We start from the raw sequence: 22048 nt of genomic DNA, 5'->3' as shown, positions 1-22048 counted from the left end.
ATAAATATATATATATATTTATATATATATATTTATATATATTTATATATTATCGGTATGTTTGATATATATATAATATATATATATATAATATATATATATATAATATATATATATTTGATTATATATATATGATATATATATATATATATTATATTATTATATATATATTATAATATATTATATTATATTATATTATTATAATATATTATAATATATTATATATATTATAATATATTATTATATAATATATATATATATATTATATATGATATATATATTGATATATATATCAAACATACCGATTTAATGGTATGATTTGACAAAATCAATCATCTCAGAACTTGGTTTCCCTTAAGTCTATGAATCTCAATTACTTCTTGCATTGACTACTAACACTGAGTTAGGTTCGATTTTATTTTTAATGTATCAGAGTTGAAGGAAAAAATATTTTGCTATTGTCTCACTAGAAGAACACCACCCATGCTATGTGACATTTCAAGCTGTACCTTTTAAAGGGTGCATTAACCTTACTTTACTTCTGAACTGTAATCCCATCAGATATCAGATTCACTCCTTGGCAGCTATTTTAGTCTTTTTGATAATGACTACATTATGTATTTTGTAAAGAGGGGTGGAGGGAAAAGGGGATGAAGGGGGTGAGGAGATAGTTTCAATTTCATAGCCAAAGCTTGTGAACTTTTTTCTGGTTTAATCCTGCTCATTAAAAACATGTTCCTGAAAAGCCAAGTTGGTTAATCACACAGTGTGATTCTCACACAGTCTTTCTCTTGCTCAGCTTCAAACGTCTTTCCACATCAACATACCATTAAAGAAGTATTCCATAGTGGAAAGGTCTTATGAAAACCACAGCCCAGATCAAATTTAAGTTTCAAAACTTATCAGAAAATAGTCACATCAAATCCACAGGGCTACTCTGGATCCTAGTAATAGTTTATAAAAGGCCATTTCAAAATCCACTCGTAGACATAACTGAGTTATTATAAAAGTTATGTGTGCTGACTTTTCAAATGAAACAAAAGCTTTTGCACGGTGCAGGGGTTGAGAGGAGGTGGAAGGAATGGAACAAAAATACCAAGTTCCTTTGGAAAACTGTGTCAAAGTAAAATACTCTAAGTCATCACATGAAAATATCAAGAGTAGTAGAGACATTGCTTTATAAAGCAATCAAAGATCAACATCTAAACATCTAGGAAGTGAACTTTTAGAGACCACTCTTAAAGACTACCAGAAAGACAGTACAGTACTCAAGCACTGCTCTCAATCCCTACTCATTCTCCTTCAGAATATAAATGCGTTTCAAGGACTGTGATCCTTGAGTGCAACAGCTTCACACAAGTCTACGATCTATCTACTGAGTGAGACGAGTGAGACCACGGACTGGAGTTCCCACAACACTAGGGGCTGCGGTGTGGGTCATCAAAACATGATCCAAGATCAGAATCAAAAGACTTAGTAATCTGTCTTGTTGCAGCTACACAATGTCCACACAAGCCAGCAGAAAGTTATCAGGACCATTGCCTATTTGTCTCACTATACATTACCCTAGATTATGGCAAAAAGCCCAGCAGCACACTTAAAGGTAGAAGGAATCAAGGCTTTACAGAAAGTATTCATAAACAACATACTCTATCTTTCATGTAAGCAAGACTTAAAAAAAAGTAAATGTGACAAAGGAACTGTTTGTCTGTCTTAACTAGAACAGCACTAATATTTGTGGCCTTTTTGCCCAAGATAAAGGGGTATTAGGTCTGTCGTATTTTACGTAGGCAGTGGTAAGTATTGACAACACTTCTGTTCTTGCAATTTTTTTTTTTTTTTTTTTTTTAATAAAACACCCAGCATCTTTTAAGCTGCATTAAGCCATGTAGAATATCACATGAATTCTGTCATATTATAAAGCTTCCTTTCTTGCTATCTGAGGCATAAAGACCTTATTCAGTAATGGATATAAGCATAAACTAAGTAGGAATAGTCCACAGATACTATTAAGTCTTGATCCAGTTTCTCTTCAAAGCTGAACAGAGAACAGTTAACCAGGAAGCAACATAGTAATTTTTTTGCTGATGCAAGCAGGCTGTGTCATCTCAGAGTACGTTGATACAACATTGCATAAAAAAAAATAGCATGCCACAATTATGACTGTCATCACCCAGTAGTCCCAGTAAGAAACACACCGAGCCAGTGTAGTGCCACTACATTTATCTGACAGTTTTACACTTGTGAAACCAAGAAGAAACAGCTACAGTAATCTACAAGTATCTACGTACAGCTACGAGTATCTGAATGATAATGTATATTCCATTTAGCCCAAATAAGGATGACCTCTGAGCACAATGCTTCGTAAGTATCTTCTAGAGACATCCCAGCCTTCAATGTTTTGGGATCACGTTTTATTCCATGAGCTTGCCTACTGCCTGACTACAGGCCTTAGTGGAGAGACCAAATAAGCAAGCAAAGTTATTTGCTTGCAGAGACATAAGACTCAGGCTAAAAACAACACGGTACAACCCATACTAAAATAAAATAAGGGTGTTTAAAATGCATTTCAGTCCCCCCTTACTGAATTTTAACTTCCAGGAGCTTCCATCTAAATATGTAATCTTTACATAGCTTCCTCAGCAGTTTCAACAGTGGCAAAAATGTTATCTATGGATAGCCACACCTGTTGTCAAACTAAGCTCTCTTTTGCCCCATGTACTAGTAAACATAACACTTCAATCCCCATTGAATAAACTATGAACAATGCAGGAAGCTTATTTTCATGACCCACAGCCACAGAGAAGCTTCCAACAGTAGGGTAGGGTTCATTGGGTATCTCAGCTTCTGTCTGTGGTGTAAAGCACAGTGCTTGTCTTCCCTAGTCAAGAGCCTTGACTGCCAAGAGAATCCTCTTAAAAAAAAAAAGTAAAGAAAACTTCCCCAGTTGTACTCCAGATAGACTCCATCACGTTTCCCCTACAGTTCCAAAGAGGATGCAAGAGTATTTTAACTGTTTTATAGCAGTTCTAGAGGTCCCTTTCTTTACCTTGCTTGCGCAGGAATACTGACAGAAGGCTCTTGGTCATCGGATTCATAGCAAATCCACCCAAGAATTCCCCACTGTCCTTCACTAGTCCTACATAGCAAAGTAACAGGATATTTAGAAGTTGGTAAATACTATGGGAAAACACCAATACTGGACTCACTATGACACAGTAACACAAAATGGTTGAGGTTTGAAGGGACTTTTGGAGGTCGAAGGTCTTGCTTGAGCCCCTGCTTGAGCACGGACATCTACAGCAGGTTTAATCAGGACCATGCCCTACCTGTTCTGAAGATTTCCTGATCTTGAAACACAAAGTTGAAGAAAAGCTGTCTTAGACAAGAGTATGACTCTGAAAATTCAGTCACTGATGAAGGAGAAAATCTTCCCTGAAGCAAGAATTACTTCTCTGCAGTCTCATAAAAGACCTACATAATGTACCTGCGAGATATGGATGCAGTCTGACCACAAACACCTTTTTTTTTTTCTTTCCTGTTAATAGTGTAAATCACACTAGCAATTGAAGTATGATACCATATTAATCAATATTAAAGCATATTCTCTATCTATATAGGATATTCTCTATCTATACTATCATCTTGCTCAGTAACTTATTATCTCAGCTGATTCAGGTCTTGAAAATACTCTCAGATTTCAAAGATTCCCCCAAGACCTTAAATATTTTTAGGAAACTTACTACATAGAAGACCCAAAACCACTGTGATATATCCCAGTCTTAAAATACAAAAACATTATACTCTGCTATCCTTCCATCCTTCCTAGAAATGCAGAAAACACAAACAAAACACTGCTTCAAACAAAAAATAAAGAATCTTGCTGATGCTTTGAACGTTACAGGGCTACTTGTAAGTAAGATCTACTTCAAACTGAAAAAAAGAAGGCATTCTAAAGCCAAGAGGCGAAACAACAGAAATCAGAAAAAGTATTAGTGGCAAGACACTGAGGAAAAAATAAAATCACAAACAATCCAACACATTAATGACAAACATACAAGAACCAGATGTGCCAAAATAGATCCTGAAATATCCCTCTTTCACTGGCAAAAATCTCACAAATCAGCCACTGTAGAACTCTGAAATAAAAATCCTTCACGTTCTGCTCATTACTAAAGAATTGCCTGAATTTACACATTTGCAGAGGCTACAGAGTGCAGTACACAGCATGTACTAGGGTACATAAGAATAAACCAATGGTAAACTGTGAGTGATTTCTAACTGCATTTTACTAAAATTAAGACGAATTAAGATGAAGATTCTGACACTCTCTGAATGATTCTGGTATGTGACCATTAAAAAGTTCACCAGGCTAATTACTGGTGCAATTATGATTGTAACTGGATTTATCAGAATATTTAATAACATCCCCAGTCACATTTCACCACCATAGATCAAATCTATTCCAGTTTCACAGCAGCCTCAGAGAAGTATGATGCTTCTGTTGTACTGTAAAAATTTCATAGGATACTTAGAGCAGAATCTATACTAAGATTTTGAAACTATGCTCTCAAATGCGTTACCACAAATCCTCCCAAAAGTTAAATGAGTTTTCAATAACTACAGAAGTCAACAAATCAACAGAATTACTGCAGGATTCAGCTTTCAATTACTTTAAAGGTAAAGGGAAAAAAAAAAAAAATCAAACAGGTGAAAAATAAAAGTGTAATCAAAGAGTTAATATCTTCAAAACTCACCTTCAGACTTCAACTTCGTAAGAACAAAAATCAGGTAGTTGTTGAAATCTGGATACTGATTGAGTTGTTCTAGTTTCTGAAGTGAGAAACTGTTAAGGAGAAGTTGAATCTTACACATGCAGCATTTAGCCTTCTGGATGAAATTATTATTAAATTTCCAAACACTTCAAACAATTGTACAATTGTAAAAGCTTAAAATACTCAGAGTAAAAACAAACTGAAAACCAAGTCTGCAGTCCTTGTACTTTAGGGAATACCTTTTAGTTGTGAAGTACAGAAAAAAAAATTTATCCAAAGACAGAGAAATTAATAGAATCCTTAAAGTGCTTTTAAAAACACTAAAAATGCTGCTTCTGTATAGTTTTTAATTTCAATGTTTACACTCAGAAGCTGAGACAGAATCTCACAACACATCTTTTTTTTTTCCCCCGTCATAAATAAAAGCACTCCAGCATTAAAGCACAACAGCGATTTATGATTTTGATAGTGAGAATTAGTATAATTTTAAGTGAGAAGATAATTTGCATCAGAAAATTATCTACTGTTTCTTAAAACAAGTAATACAGAACATTTCCTTTGCATACATATCCATTTTCTAGAGTGCTGGCTTTCTGAATGAGCTTCTTATTAACATTTACTATATCATCTGCTGCTGTTTGGCTGGAACAGTCATCTGGCATTCTCTTTATAACCCGTTCTCATACACTGTTATTAATTGGTATTTTGAGTCATAAGCATGCAGCATCATCTTTAAGTCATACTGATGATATCTAGAAGGGTTAAACAAGACATTTAGCAAAAAAAATGTTTTTCAAAGAAGAGTATTTACTTCACATGCACTGACTTTACTAGCTGTTTAGACAAATTGCTAAGCATTAAAAGTAAAACCTTAACCACATGCATTCACTGGGATACGATGACCCATTAAGTTCCTTCCAGTTCTAAAGAAACTACTCCCTTCCAGTGACCTACCAGTTCACCCAGTCCGAATCGCAAACTTAGGAAACTTCATTTTTAGATATTTAGGCTGCTTACATCAAGCAATGGTCAGAGAAGCCTGTCTGACTTAAAGAGTAATGCACGCCTACTATAGATAGCCAAATGAAAACAGTACTGATGATCTCACATGGCCCCTAAGAAATATAAAACACACACCCAAAAATTGTTTTTTAGCTTCCATGCCAAGAAGCTCTTTAAGAAGCAAAAAAGTAGGGTAATTTTTTTTCCTTTCTACACCAAGCTTCAGAAACATGACCACCAAAACAGTATGTCAAACAATACCAACAGCAATAAATACAAAGTAGCTGCAAACACAGAAAGAACTAGGAGTATTAAATAGGAATTTAACTGATCAATCAATGAACCAAGTAAGAGCGAATAGGCCATATTTTCCTCAACAACTTCTTCACCTACACTTTCCCTTTTTTTCCCCTTCAAAAAGCAATTAATTTCTTCATCTCAAAAACATCTGAAAGACTTTCTGATTCATAACTTTATTAGGATTTCGATACCAAAGGATTTTGGTTAACCTATGCTCCCCACTTCATTACAATTAGTTTCTAATCACATAAACGTGTCAAAACTGTGTCATAAGGTACAAGACAGCACACTGATAATCTTATATTAATGACTGAAAGTTCTTTAAATTTGAATCTTCTGATCCACCATCCTGCTTCGACATGCTGCTAAGCAGCATCCTATAATACAAGAAACCATCCCAGAGATTTGTGAAAACAGTTTCAAAGAAGATTTACTTAAAGTTACAGTTTGCTGTCTGTGAATAAGACATCAAAATTTTTCCTAAATGGATGTGTAACATGATGACATAGTGTACCACTTCTCTAACTTTTACAGGCCAGCATAGGAGGAACTTTCTGACATCACAGGTATCTGACCAGAGCATGCTGTCATTTCAAACATCAGTTAGAGGCATTTTTACTTAACTTCTGCACATCATTCAGACAACATCCACTACGTTGCCCATCCAACACTTACACTGCTATTTTTCAAAAAACAAAGCAGAAGTTATTACCCTTTTTTTCTTTTTCTTTCTTTTTTTTTTTTTTAAGCAGAGCTTTAAAGAAATATTTTGTATTAAAACTACTGTTGCTATAAACAATTTTATATCTAATAAGAAATAAGAATTCCTGTTTGAGTTTGACGCATTATTTAGCCACACTGTGTAGGATTTTCCAAAGGCAGCAAAAGCATCTCAAAAATCTACAACACAGCTCGAAGAGCACGATGATCAAGATGAAAAATAACTTCACTTTTTAAACAATAACAGAAGCTGTGCCACATCTGACTGCATCTGTTAGCAAAGCCTATGGGTTGAGTAAATTTGGCCTCAGGATAGACTCATTTTAAAAAATAACCTTACGTACATCTCTTCTTACCTACATTAACGAATTCTGATGCAGTCTGCAAAGACCTTGAAGCACATGCCTTAAGCAAAAAGAGATCACGATAATGAACTCATATCCTTCAGAGAATGCCAGTAAGACTCCCTGGTTTTCCAAAGCACTTACACAACCAACTCAGGAAACAACAGATATTTTTCAAGAGCCACGTTTCTATTAAGTCTTCGCATAAATTTTCTTCTTTGTTCCTTAAAACCGTGCCATTTCATCATTTCTAAAACCAAGGGACTTGATGGGCAGAAAAAAAGAATCAGAAACAAATTCCACTACAAACTACTAACACAAGATGTGCTGCGAATCGGCCCAAGAAGAAGCAGACAGACAATCACCCCTTCTCGCCAATTTCACAGTCTAACGACGACGGCTCGGTCTGCCGGCAGGCAGGAACGTCCCCACCCGCAGCAAAGTGCGTAGTGTCAGAGGCGGCAGGCCGCCCAGAGCACGCCGCCGACGGTTCCGGCGGGGGCCCTCCCGCCCATAGCGCCGGCTTTCGCCTCGAGCCCCGGCGGGGGACGGGCTCGGGAGGCCCCGCCGCGCCTCGGAGCCGGCGGGCAGCCCTACGCGGGAGGCGGCGCGGCACCGGGTGCTCTTGGTGGGATCCGCCGCAGCGAGGACCGCGCGCCCGCCTCGGCGCGGCCCGGCGCTGGCAGCGGCCCAGCGCGGGGTAACCCAGTAAAGCGGCTGACGCCGAAGCGGTCGCGCCAGAGCGAGGGCTTTAAAAAGCAGAAGCGGCCCTTGGCTTCGGGCTCGCAACAGGTGCCCGGCGGCCCTACAGCCCCGCAGGCCGCTCCGGCGGTTCAAACGCCGCGCCACGGCCGCCCGCTCCAGCGGAGGCTCGGCCCACCACATCGCGGCGGACCCCGGGCAGGGCAGGCCCGGCCGCCGCCTCGTCCCGTCCCGTCCCTCCCTTCCGCCCCCCGGGCCGCGCTCCCCGTCCGGCTCCCCCGGCACCCGCCCGGGCCGCGGCTGCCGTCCCGCTCTGCTCTGCCCTGCCCTGCACCGCTCTGCCCCGCCCGCCCCGCCCGGCGCAGGCCCCCGGCCAAGGATACTTGTTGCACGGCTCTCTGCGTGGTGGTGTCCGGGGACTGCGATTCCTTCAGCAGCTGCAGGATCTGCTGGAGCCCCTGCTCGTCGGGCTTCCACTCGTACTCCATCTTGGCTGCCTGGAAAACAGCAGACAACAGGCGGCCGCGGTGAGCGGCGCAGCGGGGCCAGGCCGCGGGAGGAAGGGAGGGAGGGAAGGGGAGGGGAAGGAAGGGCGGGCGGGAGGACGGACGGACGGACAGGCAGACGAGAACGGAGGCAGGGCGTCGTGCGGAGCGCCAACCGCCCTCGCGGCCACCAACCGCCCCGCCAGCCCTGAGCCCCAGCGCGGCCCCGCAACGGGCGGGCGGACGGCACCGACCTGCTCCCTTCGCCACCCGCCGACAGACTGAGTCACGACCAATTTGTAATCTTGCCAGAGCCTCCGCGCGTCTTCTGGGTCCTAGTGCCGGGCTCGCCTCCGCCCGCCCGGGCTGCCTCGGGCCCGCCGGCGCCGCCGTCAGCCTTCCCCCTGTGCGTCCCACGCCGCCAGGAGCCTGCCGGCGAAAAAACACGGCCCGCCTCAGTCCCGGCCGGCACCGCGTCGGGGCCCCAAGCCCTGCACGGCGAGGAGGGAGAGCCCCGGCAGCCTCGTGGCGCGCGGGATGGCGGAGCCCGGCCCCACGGGACAGCCGCGGCTGGCGGCGGGCCGGGAGGCGGCCGCCCACGGAGGAAGGGGAGGCGAGGCGAGAAAGCGGAGCTGGCAGCGAGGGACGGGGTACCTGCCCGCCATCTGCTTTCTGCTACGTGACTTGGTTTCGCGCCGGCTACGTTCGCAGTTAGACGTGCGAAGAGGGAGTAGGGCCAACCAGGCGGGAACGGGGGAGGGAGACACGAAGCGAACCCCTTGAATATATCTTATCGTTAGCCTCAAAATCAGCGGAGATCTGAGGTCAAAATTAGCAATTTATATATGTATTAACATCCGTACATATCGCTATTTATATCGGTTATACATATGCTAATGGCCAAAATACAAACACACACGACTTGAATGTGATCTAAAACATGGAAACGAAAAACAATTCCTCAGCTTGTACAATCTTATTTTCAGACATCGTGTTTGTAAGCATCCTGCTTGTCTAACGGAAAACTAGAAACGGAAGCTCACTTAGCACAACACTGGGTACGAGTGCTGCTGGCACACAGCATAGTGGTAACTGCCCAGAGGCACAGAGGACGGAATATTTCTGACTTCTGCATATCCCAGGTAATTTGCTGCGAAACTCCTTGTCTTGCCACCCCAAAGCTTTCATTAAAACAGTATTTAAATTACAGTCAGCTGTCCAGTCTCAGATGCTGTGTCTTGGACAAGCTTTCCTCCTATTACAGTCAGCCACCACCCTTGCAGTAGCCTAAACTAGCACCCCTAGCACAGTCTATCAAAATAGCAAAGCAGGCTGTCGTAAGTGTACTTACAGCATCTCCGTATCTGGATAATGAGGGCAGTATTCAATCAATCATGAATGCATGCACACTGGAATAAGAGTCAGGAAAAGCTAAACAGCAGAAAAATATGCAGCATAGCATGCAAGAGAACAAAGTCATTGCAAAGCGCATAAATAAATTTTAGAACAACAGCAACAAAGACAGAAACCAAACGTGTTTCTAAGTATCTTCTGCTTAAAAAATTGGCACAGTTGCCACAAGGCTGTTAGGGAGAACAATTGCTAAAGCAGCACACCTCTTGGGAGCTTATCAGACCGAGATGCCTACAAATTAGAGTTACTAAAATGGGAGAGTAAAGGCTTGCCACCGGTTACTAGGAAAGGATGGGCACAACAGTTTATTGGAGATTTTTGTAATCTGTGAGAATTCCCATTAGTTTCCCTCTGGCACAGGAAGGTCTCAAGCAAAGACTCAGGCCGTTAAAAACTATGCTTGTGGTTCACAACATACATGCAGCTTATAGTGATGTTTACACAACTAAAGCAAACAAAAGATGAGGTCCAACAAACCAACAAAATGCTCATTTCAGTCTCATTCCCCAAACTGCTGCCTTACTAGGAAGGTTTCAGAATCTTTGAAACATTGGGCTCACTGTCAAATTTGGGTGAAATTGATTACAACTTCAAAAGTTGCTGTTCAGAATGTATGACACAAGGATTACATCGTTCTAATTTGATCAGGAAACCCAAATGCACTAGACAAAAATCTGATTAAACATGAAAAACAAGGGAAGAGACTACAAAGGAAGGCTGAGAGACAACAGGAAAAAACAAGAAGAGAAGCAGGCTGTGGGTCTGTAACTTAAGAAAAACTGACATAAGAACATGACCAGAATTAATTCTATGTCTTTCTGCTGTAGAAAAGAGAGAAAAAAAGCCTAAAACTCAAACTAGAAATGGGAGCTGCAATCAGAGGAGTCATCTGAAAGCTTTGTATGTTTGCCCTCAAGGGTAGGTTCCTCCTTAGGTCTTGTAGAGGATCTTTTGCCACTGGGAACTATTTGGTCAATATAAGTATCAAAGCAAAGACCTGCTGGATGCTTTCTTTCTGTGATCATCACCATGAAGTTACTCTTATCCATTTCTAATCCTTTCAGTTCTATGAGGAAGTAGGCAAGAAGAAAATAAGTTAACTAAGTGAAGAAAAAAACACCGATTGAAAGCAAAGAATATTCTTGAAAAAGTGAGAAAAATGCTTCTTTCCGTTAATTTTTCTGTTTTGTTTCCTAGGACCTGCTTCCTTCCCTCCAGACAGAAATTCAGAATCAGTGTTAAAATGTAGTCACAGGAATGAAAGTTATCCATCAAAACATATGATGGCCTACTTCATCCCACTCAATCAGTGGAAAGCACCAGAAATAAACTTGAAACACCACAGCTACATACATTAACAAGACAGAAGCTCACCAAAGACAGGAGATCGGCGCAAACACTGAAGCCAAAATTTGATTTCTATGTTTCTATCCAAGCTTCAGATGCACTCTAGACATAATCCAGTGGTATCAAAACAAATTGTATTATTAAAAAGTAACATATCCAAACAAAACAAAACCCCACCAAAATACAACCAAAATACTGAGTTAGTCTGATCTTTCTTGATAACATTTACCTTCTTATATTTGAATATCTACAAAGAGTGCAGAGGTACATTTTTATTTTTTGTTTTGTTGCCAAAAATACCCTTCCTCCGTCAGGCTTGACTAGTGGGTCAGGCTAAAATGACACTTTTCAGTCATTTCTCATAAAAGGATACAGAAGCTATCTGCAAGATAAGGCAGAACTGCCCTGCTCAGCAAGGAATGAGCTATCAGTCCTAGAAGTTGGACACTGACTTTGTCACCACCAGAGCTGTAATCTCAGGCCTGAGCACTTTCACAGGATATACAGAGAACAACACGCTGCTCATTCAACAAAACACCTGCAGTACTGCTTTGAGAAAAATTCAGCTCTGCACAAGAGCAAGGTGTGCAGGAGCACAGACAGGGCCGGAGCTGCCCAGGGCCTGCCTAGCCAAAAAAGATTTGAACTAGTAGGAAGATATCACATCCCTCAAATACCTTAGCCACCAAGCTGTATCTTTCTTCTTTCTTCCATATTTGCAGACTGTCCCAAGCCAATTTTGTGACAGAGCTGCTGAACCAAACAGGTCTATTTAAGTCAAATGGAAACATGAAAATGATGTCACCTTATGTCCTTCCATATAGGGGACTTCCACCAATTGCTGCTAAAGCTGACAGCGCTCCTGCTGTGCTGCTATTGCCTCTGGATTCTTTTTCCTCCCCCCTTCTGCACCCCTGGCTGCTTATCACATTGCAGAGCTCCGTTAAAGTTTGTTAAAGGAGGTAGTCTGCCCTCTGCCCAAACCAGGGCTGTGGTAGCAGTGCACAGGGTGCTTGTGCCTTTTAGTCCACCAGGCTCAGTGGCGTGACAACAGCAAATGCCACGGTTACAGGAGGACCCTGAAAAAATATTGCAGATGATTAGAAGTATATATTTAGAGCATACAGTCTGACATGGATGGACATTTGTCAGTTGTTAGACACTATGTTTACTACAAATGAAATAATCTTAATTTTGTAGAACAGAGACCAGATTGCAGCCCAAGATGACTGAACAGTGAGGCCAGAACAAGAATCAGGTTGAAATTGAGACATAGGCAGGGGTGGATATGCTTAGAACATGAAGAAATGTGCTAGGGTCTGCAACAGAAGCAGCAAGATAAAGAGTGCTAAATTGGACAAAGTTAACAGATTGTCATCAAGAGTTAGAGGAACACCCCTTGGCTTTTCTAACAAGGTTGGAGAAACAGCTGCGAATACAGGAATAGAACCTAAGCAGACAAAATACACCCTCACTGTTTGTCGATCAAGCAGCCCCAACATCAAGAAATCTTTTACTAAACATTTCCCAGGATGACAATGTAAATCAATCAGAGAACTAATGAGCACAGAAACATTTGTATATAATGAAAGAGATGAGGACAAAGCTAGTCAAAAAAGGAATCAGAAGGAAAAGGCAAGCTTTCTAGCAGCAGCCTTACTAGGGGAGGCAAAGAAGCAACAGAAATCAGAAAAGCAGAGATCATAGCAGAGATCAGTTAAGACCACAGAACTGTTGCAGTCATTGCAAGCAATCACAGCACTGGAGAGGAGAATGTCCAGTTACCCTGAGGAGGGGACCGAGACCACAGTTCAGGGAAGCCCAATAGGGCAGGGCACAAGATGAAGAAGTTGTGCACAACTTCCAGGTCCCCAGCCTCCAGCAGAGGAAACAAACACAGGAATACACGTTCCAGGAAGATCCTGGGAACAAATATTAAACATTTGAAATAAGGTTTATACACAGTTTAGTTGATACTGGGACAACTAACTCCACCCTAACCAATTTCCTAGTGAGCTCAAAGATAAAGGAAATATAAAGTAGTAGTAGGTATATAAGGAAAGCAGAGATATGTTTCACAGGTAGAAGTGATGCTACAAACAGACAGTCTACTATCAGCACATAATCACTTTAAATGAAAATTATCACCTGCAAATTTATTACAGTTGGACTTACTGTGTAAACTGTGAGCAGGACTGGTACGTATCCCTGAAGGAATAACTCAAAAACTTCCAATAGATTCAAAAATAATGATGGTTGTAGATCAGAAGAAAATAAACAAAATCCCTCAGGAGATAAAAGACATACTGACATCTTCATGGGTATGGTGTTAAAAAAATGAGGAACTATTAAAGTCAGCAACCCCATTTACACTGGAAATGAAAGCAGGGGAATCTCTCTTCTTAAAGGAATATCCATTGTCACAAGAGCTGAAGGGGAAAACGTGGCCAATGACTGAGTTTTTGAAGGTGGGAATTTTCACTCCTTGTAACATACCATTATTACCACAAAGAAGCCAAATGTTGGCCCAGAGAGAAAGACAGTTTTCAAGATTTGTCTAACACCTAAAAACAATTAACAAATGGGGAGTAATATCTCTCTCAGTAGTCCATGATCTATAACTAGAAAACTTTGATAATGAAAACTGTAAGATATTTTTCTGTAATTTATTTCCATGCAGCTTCTTTTAGTACTTCATTGCAAGATGATTTTTAACATATAATTCCCTTGTCTTGGGAGGAGCAAAAAATGACATGAACCAGCATTTGTAGGATCATCTCCAGTATTTCCAAAGATCTTACACTGGTAGTGTATTGAATTACTAAATAATTATGTGCAATCAATATGCTGATCATTTGCTGGTTCAAATCACAGGTAAAACAAATCTGAAAAAATACAAAGACTTTTCACTGTGCCCTTCTGTTGAAAAGGACTGCTGAGCTTCCCCAGCTAAATTACACTTTTAAAGGAAAAAGTGAAATATACAGGATATGTGTTACCTGAAAAAGGCAGGAAAACACCTAATAAGTGAATGAATACCACTCAGAATATGCTTCAGCCTGTAACAAAGAAACAGTGTGGAACATTTTTAAGAGCTGTAGTGTTATGCAAACTCCAGCAAACGCCTTCAGAGAAACAGCTGCAGTACTGGTGGCTTTGTCAAAAACAGAAACCAACGAGCCACTGAAATGGCCTTTGGACATGGGAGAAAGCATTTGTAATGTTGAAAGTTTTGGTGACAGCGCCCACATTAGTGATATCAAATTACCATAAACCATTCCATTTACTTTTCTCTGAAAGGCTACTGCCTGTGGGTCTTTGCACAAACTTTGCAGAAGCACCCAGCTGCCTATCATTCAGCCCTCAAGCTCCCAGTTACAAAAAGGAAAGAGAGATGTACTAGAATGATAGCCTCAGCAGCATTAATGGTAGAAAAACATCAGAAGATTGTATTAGGACATCCACTGATTGTAAATAACCCACATAATGTTGAACTGAGTTAACTAAATGAATTATCACAGGTTTTGACTTTTCAGCCTCCAGAAGTACCCATTGCTGTTGTTGCAGAGAGGAGAAAATCCTCTGGAGAAGATGCAGTGCCTTGATCACAGCTGCCTTGTTACCATTACCAGATGAAGGAGAATTACATCATGACTGCAGAGAGATCACACAAGACCAAGAAAAGATAAAAGCAGACCTTATAAGTAAAGAATCACAAAATGGTTTTGGTTGAAAGGGACCTTAAAGATCATTAATATCAAAACTCTTGCTATGAACACGCACAGGCACCTTCCATGAAATCAAGCTGCTCAAAGATCCATCCAGCTTGGTGTTGAACACTTCCAGGGATGAGGTACTCACAACTTCTCTTGGTGACCTGCTCCTGTGCTTCACTACTTGAATTAAGAATTTCTTCTTATTGTCTAACCTTAATCTACCCTCTTTTAATTTAAAGCCATTACTCTTTGTTCTACCACGGTACTTCTTAATAGAGCCTCTCTCTTCTCTGCCAGCTCCAGACTTTACTTCTGTAGATGGAACATCTTTGGATCAGGAAAGAAAGTGAGTTACAAAGCAGGACACTGTGACTCAGAATTAGATAGTAGTAACAGTCTATTTCTATCAAATCAACCACTTGAGCAGCTGAGCTGATAGCCCTGACAGAAGCCTGCAGGGAAGCATAAGGAATGAAAGTTCACATCTCTTTGGACCTGAAATACACTTTTGATATCTGCTGTGCTACAGGAAACTTGCAGAAGCAAAGAGATTTTGTGACCTCTAGACCTGCAGCAGCAGCTAGATAGCAAATGCACAACAGATCAAGAATTTGTTTTCCAAGGCGTAGGCCTGGATGGCTACAAGAAATGGGGGGGACTGCAGGGAAAGGGCTAACTGTTCTGCCCTGCTGAGCAAGTGAAGTGCTGTTTGTTCTAGGAGACAGACACTGACTTTGTCACCACCAGAGCTGTAATCTCAGGCCTGAGCACTTTCACAGGATATACAGAGAACAACACGCTGCTCATTCAACAAAACACCTGCAGTACTGCTTTGAGAAAAATTCAGCTCTGCACAAGAGCAAGGTGTGCAGGAGCACAGACAGGGCCGGAGCCGCCCAGGGCTGCACCCGCCCCACGCCGGGAGCTGCGCTGTGCGTGGCCCAGGGCAGACGGTCTGGGTCTGTGGGGTTGGGGCTGGGCAGGAGTGGGACCAGGTGTGTGCGCCGCATGTGGCTGGGGGGTGGGAGCCACTGCAGGTTGAGGGCGCTGCCTCTCATTTCCTGATGGAGCAGCGGTCCTGCGGTCATGGCTAAACTTCAGTAAAAATTTTGAACGTTTGCCTTTGGTTCTTGTTTCCTCTACATCTGTAAAATGCCTTGAGTCACTTTTGTGACATATCTCATCCAAAATCCAGTACTTAAGAGTACTGGCTATTAATGCATGAGGCAAGCTTCAACTCATTCTTTTTTCTAGGGTAACGAATCTAAACTTTTCTGTAAGTTTCTTTGCCACCACATTACAGTGTACTTAGCACTAGGTCTTTTAATCCGGTATTGTCTTCCATAGCGTTATGAACAGATACTAGTGGGAAACTGAATTAGAAATTATTTCCTAACCAGTATTCTGTAAAATAATTGACAGTTAATGCCTCAAATACAAAAATAGACAGTGCCAATATCTGGGAAATTTTTAACAGAATACCTCCCCCACCATTCCAGCAGTCTCAGCACATTGAAAAGAGAAATAGGAGACTCTGGTACAAATCCCTGCTGACACCTAGCCAAAAAAGATTTGAACTAGTAGGAAGATATCACATCCCTCAAATACCTTAGCCACCAAGCTGTATCTTTGGGAACTGCAATTTATTGCTACTAGCAGTTTGAAAACTGATTTCAAATATTCTCTAATGAAAACTACTCCATTGTCCTTATTTCAGATTATTTTTGACAGCTTCAGCCACTTTAGAACTTACAAAATATTTCCCTGTCTTTAATTTTACTACATTAAAAATCCTGTGTTGTATTTTTTCCCCTTTTAGGCAGAGAATTCTAACAAGTTACCTTTCTTCTTGTCACAAAGTACAGGCACTGCTATCTGTAAAGCTGATATTTAATAACGGCAATCAATCATCCAATCCATTGCCACAATCTAGGCTCCCAAGTTTCCACATAGACAGCTTATAGTGTCTCTCTGTACCTCTATTTGTAAAAGATCTGTATGCATAGAGAAAATAAATCATTTTCCATAACAGCCCTATGTATAAAACCCTCCTATTTCAGTCTAAGAATGATGTGGATTATACTAAGCAGGAAAAAACCTCTCATAATACAGAATAGAAGTGTTTATACAAAGAAGCTCATGTCAAATAGCTATCATTACATTTCTTTGCAATATCTTCTGCCTGGAGACACATCCTAAGCTTTCACTAAAAAAAAAAAAAAAAAAAAAAAAACACACCCAAACAAACAAAAAAACCCAACTACATGCTGGTAGTCCTCAAATTGAATGTACCAAAGGAGAATTCATTCTAAAACATTTCTTGCAGTGTTCCTGAATTCAGCCACATGATAGAAGATTAGTATTTATCATGCAGTTATTTACTTGAACAGTTTTAAGAAGATTGCTTGACCCTGTGAAGGTCCAGAGATTACTGAGCAGATACACAGAAAGACAGTCTTGGAAGGATTTTCCTGTCCATTTCTGAAATGTCTTGGAAGTTAATTTTCTACTTTTCCAGAGTCTACTGGTAATTACAACAGAATAATAGTAGATTGATAGATTGTTTTAAAGAGAAATCTGAAGAAACTTTAGAAAAATATTTTTAAGATGGGATCTCAAAATGATTTGTATTTGTGGACAAGTATGCAACAATGCAGCACTAACTAATTCTACTGTACAAAATGAAGTTATGTGATGATCACTCTCCAAAAGATGGTATTAAGTTCTTATGTGCAGGAGTGATACTCCTTCTAGTAACTAGGGACATAAGAAACATGCTTTTTTCATAGATTCTTCATGCCAGAGGAAGCCAAGACAGTTCCTGAAGGAAATCCACGTAGTGGACTGTAAGAAAAATCTAACATGATCCAACATACAGTTGTAAGCCTTGGGCTCAAGTCAAGGAAAAAAAAAAAAAAAAAAAATGTAGAATGTACTGAACTAAGAATCTCCTTTTGTTGATCGATGATTACCAGACTTTCAGATAATACTTCAGATTTGGGCAGTTATTTGACTTCCATTCTTACTGTCATTCTCTCCCGGCAGCTGGCCGGCCTACAGTACAGTAAGAAGCTGAAGAAGCTAATTGAAGTCACGTTAGCTTCCCATCCTCTTGAGACAGTTCCAGATATAATTGGTTTTGTCTTACATTGCATGTCATACTAGAAATTGTGTACGCATGAAATTAATCTCATAATACAACACTTTGTAATGAAGAAAACAAAAATTTCCTTTAACACTAGACATTTCAGTATTAGAGGTAAATGTCTAACATGATTTGCTCTCCGTGGAATATGAGCTTGGGCTTCATCTGACAGTACCTACCTTTATGATAATGAAGCTACTTAGACAATCTGCTGGACTGTTGTTTTCAGCAAACACAGAGCAGGCTCACATTTTGGCATCACTGCCACAATTCTGTGGACTTTTTTCCTCAAAGATGAACAATATTTATTTCTACAGATGATATCTGTAGAGGTCTGCACTGCAGAATCCTACTGAGCAGATAAAAAACTGTGTGTATGATCATAGAATCATAGGATGGTTTGGGTTGGAAGGAATTTTTAAGATCATCTAGTTCTAACTCTCCTGCTGTAGGCCAGAACACATTCCTCTAAACCAGATTACTCAAAGCCTCACCACCCTCACAGTAAAGAATGTCTTTGTAATATCTAGAATTGTAGAATGGCCTAGGTTGGAAGGGACCTTAAAGATCAATTAGTTCTAACATCAGAAGAATCCTCTTTCCAGAGAAAGGCCAGAATGAAAGGGCACCTCTAGAGATGAAGTCTCACTATAAGGAAATAATAGCTACTTCCAGTTTAAAACCACTTCCCCTTGTTCAGTTGCTACATGCCCTTATAAAAAATCCCCCCCAGCTCTCCTATAGGCCCCCTCCAGGTACTGGAAGACCACTACAAGTCTCCAGAAGTCTGGAGACTTCTCTTCTCCAAGCTGAAAAGCCCCAGCTCCCTCAGCCTGTTCTCATAGGGGAGGTGCCCCAGCCAAGTGATTACCTTCATGGGCCTCCTCTGGATGCTCTCCAATAGTTTGATGTCCTTCTTGTTCTGGAGGCTCCAGAACTGGATGGAGTACTCTAGGAAGGGTCACACGACTGCAGAGTACAGGGGCAGAATCACCTCCCTCGACCTGCTGGTCATGCTTCTCTTGATGCAGATCAGGACATAACTGGCCTTCTGGGCTGCAAGTGCACATTGCTGGCTTATGTTGAGTCTTTCATCAACAGACATCGCCAAACCCTTCTCTTCAGGACTGCTCTCAAGCCATTACCCACCCAATCCGTATCTGTGCTTGGGACTGCCACAACTCAGGCGCTGGATCTTGCACTTGGATGATAACCTGAAGTTTGTAATTCCACCCTTCAGACAAGAGTATGTTCCTCTATTTAATGGATACCTCTGACTATTCTTCATGTATTCAACAAGCACAGAAGGACAGAGGAATATACCTTCCACGTATAAAAGGGAGTCAAAATGCTACACTGCTATGCATATAAATGATTGGGCACAGCATGCATGAACATTTCATGATTTTAGACTTTTTTGTCTTAGAAACATCAACACACAACACCAGCTCACATTCAAGTAAGAACTGAAAATAGTCTGTTGAAGATGATTCAATTACATATCATATGGCATCATCAGCTGCAGAGACAGAAACCTATTAAGTTTCCATCAACTTGGAAATCATTAGGAATGCTTTGAATTCTACTTTGATAGGACGAGCAGTGAGGGGTGTGGTTTAGTGGGAATGGGTGATGGGTTGATGTTTGGACTAGATGATCATAAAGGTATTTTCCAACCCCCATAATTCTATGAAACACTGCTCTTATCATTTTAATTAAAAACTCCAACTGGCCGAAAAAGTGGTAGGCATAGTGAAAAATTGCACAAGTCTCTTGATTTCAAATGCCTTTGATCAACTAGTCTTTTGGAGAAAGGGTACATTTAGAGGCATTATCTCTTCAATTGTGCTATTATTTCATTTCTGTAGCTAGATACACCAAATGGAAAATGCTTATCTTGCTATTGATTTCCCTCACTGTAAACATACATACTGTGTACTTAACTCTAAATCCTAATAGTCATAAAAATCTTAAACTGACTGAATAGCTGTTTGAGAAAACCATCACCTACTGAATTTGTGACAGATGATGTCAGATCTATCAGCTGAAGCATACAATAAAACAAGACCCATCTGTTTCTTCCCCTCCTTCCTTCTCCCTGCAGGACATGAGCTTCTTTCTCCCAATTTCACTGTACTTTAGATTTCTTTCATTAACCTCTTTAACTGACTAACATGAAAGGGATTTCTGAAAGTCTAGAAAACAAAGAATAACTAAGAACAAGGAGGTCAAAATGGAAGGCTCTGCCCTGCATAACAAGCCCCACTCATTACTGTAACAGACAAGATCTATTTCAAAGAGTAATGGAATGAGAGACTTCATGGTACATCGTTCCTTTACGATCAGTTCAGCTGTGACAGATAGGGCCTTTGTGGGAGGTCTTGTGACGTAGCCATGTGTCAGACATCTCTCCTTTTTCAAAAGCTTTCAGAAAGGAAGTGCTCTCCCGCTCAGACAGCAGTGAAAAAGCACACCACAGCAAATCCTAAGGACTGCAGCCCTCATTATGGCACCGCGCCAAGTTTGGGGAAGTTCCTGAATCTGAAGGCAGTGAATTGCTTCTTTAAAACCACGTCATTCGTTGTTTTTAAACCAAGCAAACCTGACAACCCAACTAAATTACTCTGTTTTTAAGCTACATTTGTACCATGACAAAACAGATCACACCTGTTTTCTAACTACCATTAACATATACTTCAATTAATGAGGAAATCTTAATGCAAAAAACATAAAAATCATAGATCCATCTTAAGTCAGTTTAACCAAAATAGTTCAAATATTTTTGCACAACTACACCTTAAGGGCCACAAATATTCTTCCGTAGAAACATATTTATATTTTTATGTAAGAAATGTCAAAGATTATAAATCTAATTAAACACCAAACAAATACATAAAGGAAGAGGCCTTTCTGCTAGCAGCAGTGTATTTATTTGTATATTTTAATGCTTAATGAGAGAATAATTTGAGAAAAAAAAACTACAAATGTAATGCAAGGTTAAAGCAAAATACATAAGGTTAAGGTTTTCAGTGTTCTGATTTAAAGAAATATTTAAAATCAGACTACTGTCTTCTCACAGCGTGCACTGGCACCAGTCATAAAGTATGTCTCAAAGAAGTGAGGACTCTTGTCCAGTCAAAATTCAGGCTAGGAATTCTGGAATTTAGTAAACCTTGGGAATTAAAGTAAAGGGTGGAGGCAGAAGCGTTTCTGGGACACAATGACATGGTTAGTGTTTTATTTTTACTTCCTGACAAAATGTGTTTCATCCAGGACGCTCAGAATTCAGTATTAAAAAAAAAAAAAAAAAAATCTCCTTCCCTTGTTCCCCCTTTTTTCCTCTACACTTTTTTAAAAACATTCTCAGACAGATTGCACATCAAAACATACCACTGCATGTAAAACCACCACTACTGTACAATGGTGGTAGCACCATGACGGTGCTTTGGAGATATCTGCACTGCAGACAGTACCGTAGAGAAAACCAGCATTACTGATAGTTTTCCTAGAAAGCTACAGTATTTTGTTCTCTGGATGACTGATGATTTACTTACTTATGTAATCACGTCCTGTTAATCACTTACTGTGCAATTTATCTAAGGTTTCAAAGTTGCAAGGAAATGAAAATATTTAGGCTTCTACCTGTATCACTCTAGCAAGCTGATATCTGTACTACACAGGGACAAACAGGAGTCACATATAAATTGGCAGGCGCAGAAAAGGGAGACCCACTGGAAATGCCCAAAACAGAAATTCAATCTTTTGCCTGTGAGTCCCAGTAGTTGTCTGACCTTTTCTAGCCTCTAAAGTCAGATAAATATACTGAAATCCTATACTCCTGGAAAAGAACAAACAAATAATTACTGAACTGGAGTGGAGTTCCTTCCAAAAGATGACAAAGTCATGCCATGAACATCGGCAAGGAGAATTAGCTAATCCAATTATACACGTAAACAAAGGGAACAATGCTCTAACCTGTTTAATCAAAGATGTGAAACTCTTAAGATAAGTAAGAAAATCACTTAGCTGATCTCACCAAGCTATTTAAAAAATGACTGCAGATATTTATTGTCTTCTAAGGTAAAAATTGATCACCATC

The 22048-nt window shown here is 40.5% G+C and overlaps 1 protein-coding gene across 2 annotated transcripts in view; it reads right to left on the bottom strand.

Annotated features, from left to right (window-relative positions):
* TNPO1 (transportin 1) overlaps positions 1 to 8334 on the bottom strand; it is a gene marked incomplete at both ends in the record, with an annotated part of 55303 nt that extends 46969 nt beyond the window's left edge. Inside the window, 2 exons of one of the 2 annotated variants that reach the window (XM_079548792.1) lie at positions 4758 to 4833; positions 8227 to 8334. In XM_079548792.1, the coding sequence (XP_079404918.1) occupies positions 4758 to 4833; positions 8227 to 8331 (181 nt within the window). The remainder of the gene's footprint in view (positions 1 to 4757; positions 4834 to 8226) is intronic. The other variant, XM_079548791.1, reaches the window with a different exon arrangement.
* Positions 8335 to 22048: the final 13714 nt, after the last annotated feature.

The sequence above is a fragment of the Tetrao urogallus genome (genome assembly GCF_951394365.1).
Source record: "Tetrao urogallus genome assembly, chromosome: Z".
Taxonomy (NCBI): Eukaryota; Metazoa; Chordata; class Aves; order Galliformes; family Phasianidae; genus Tetrao; species Tetrao urogallus.
Note: the sequence above shows the minus strand (reverse complement) of the source record. Positions and strands in the feature narration are given on the sequence as shown.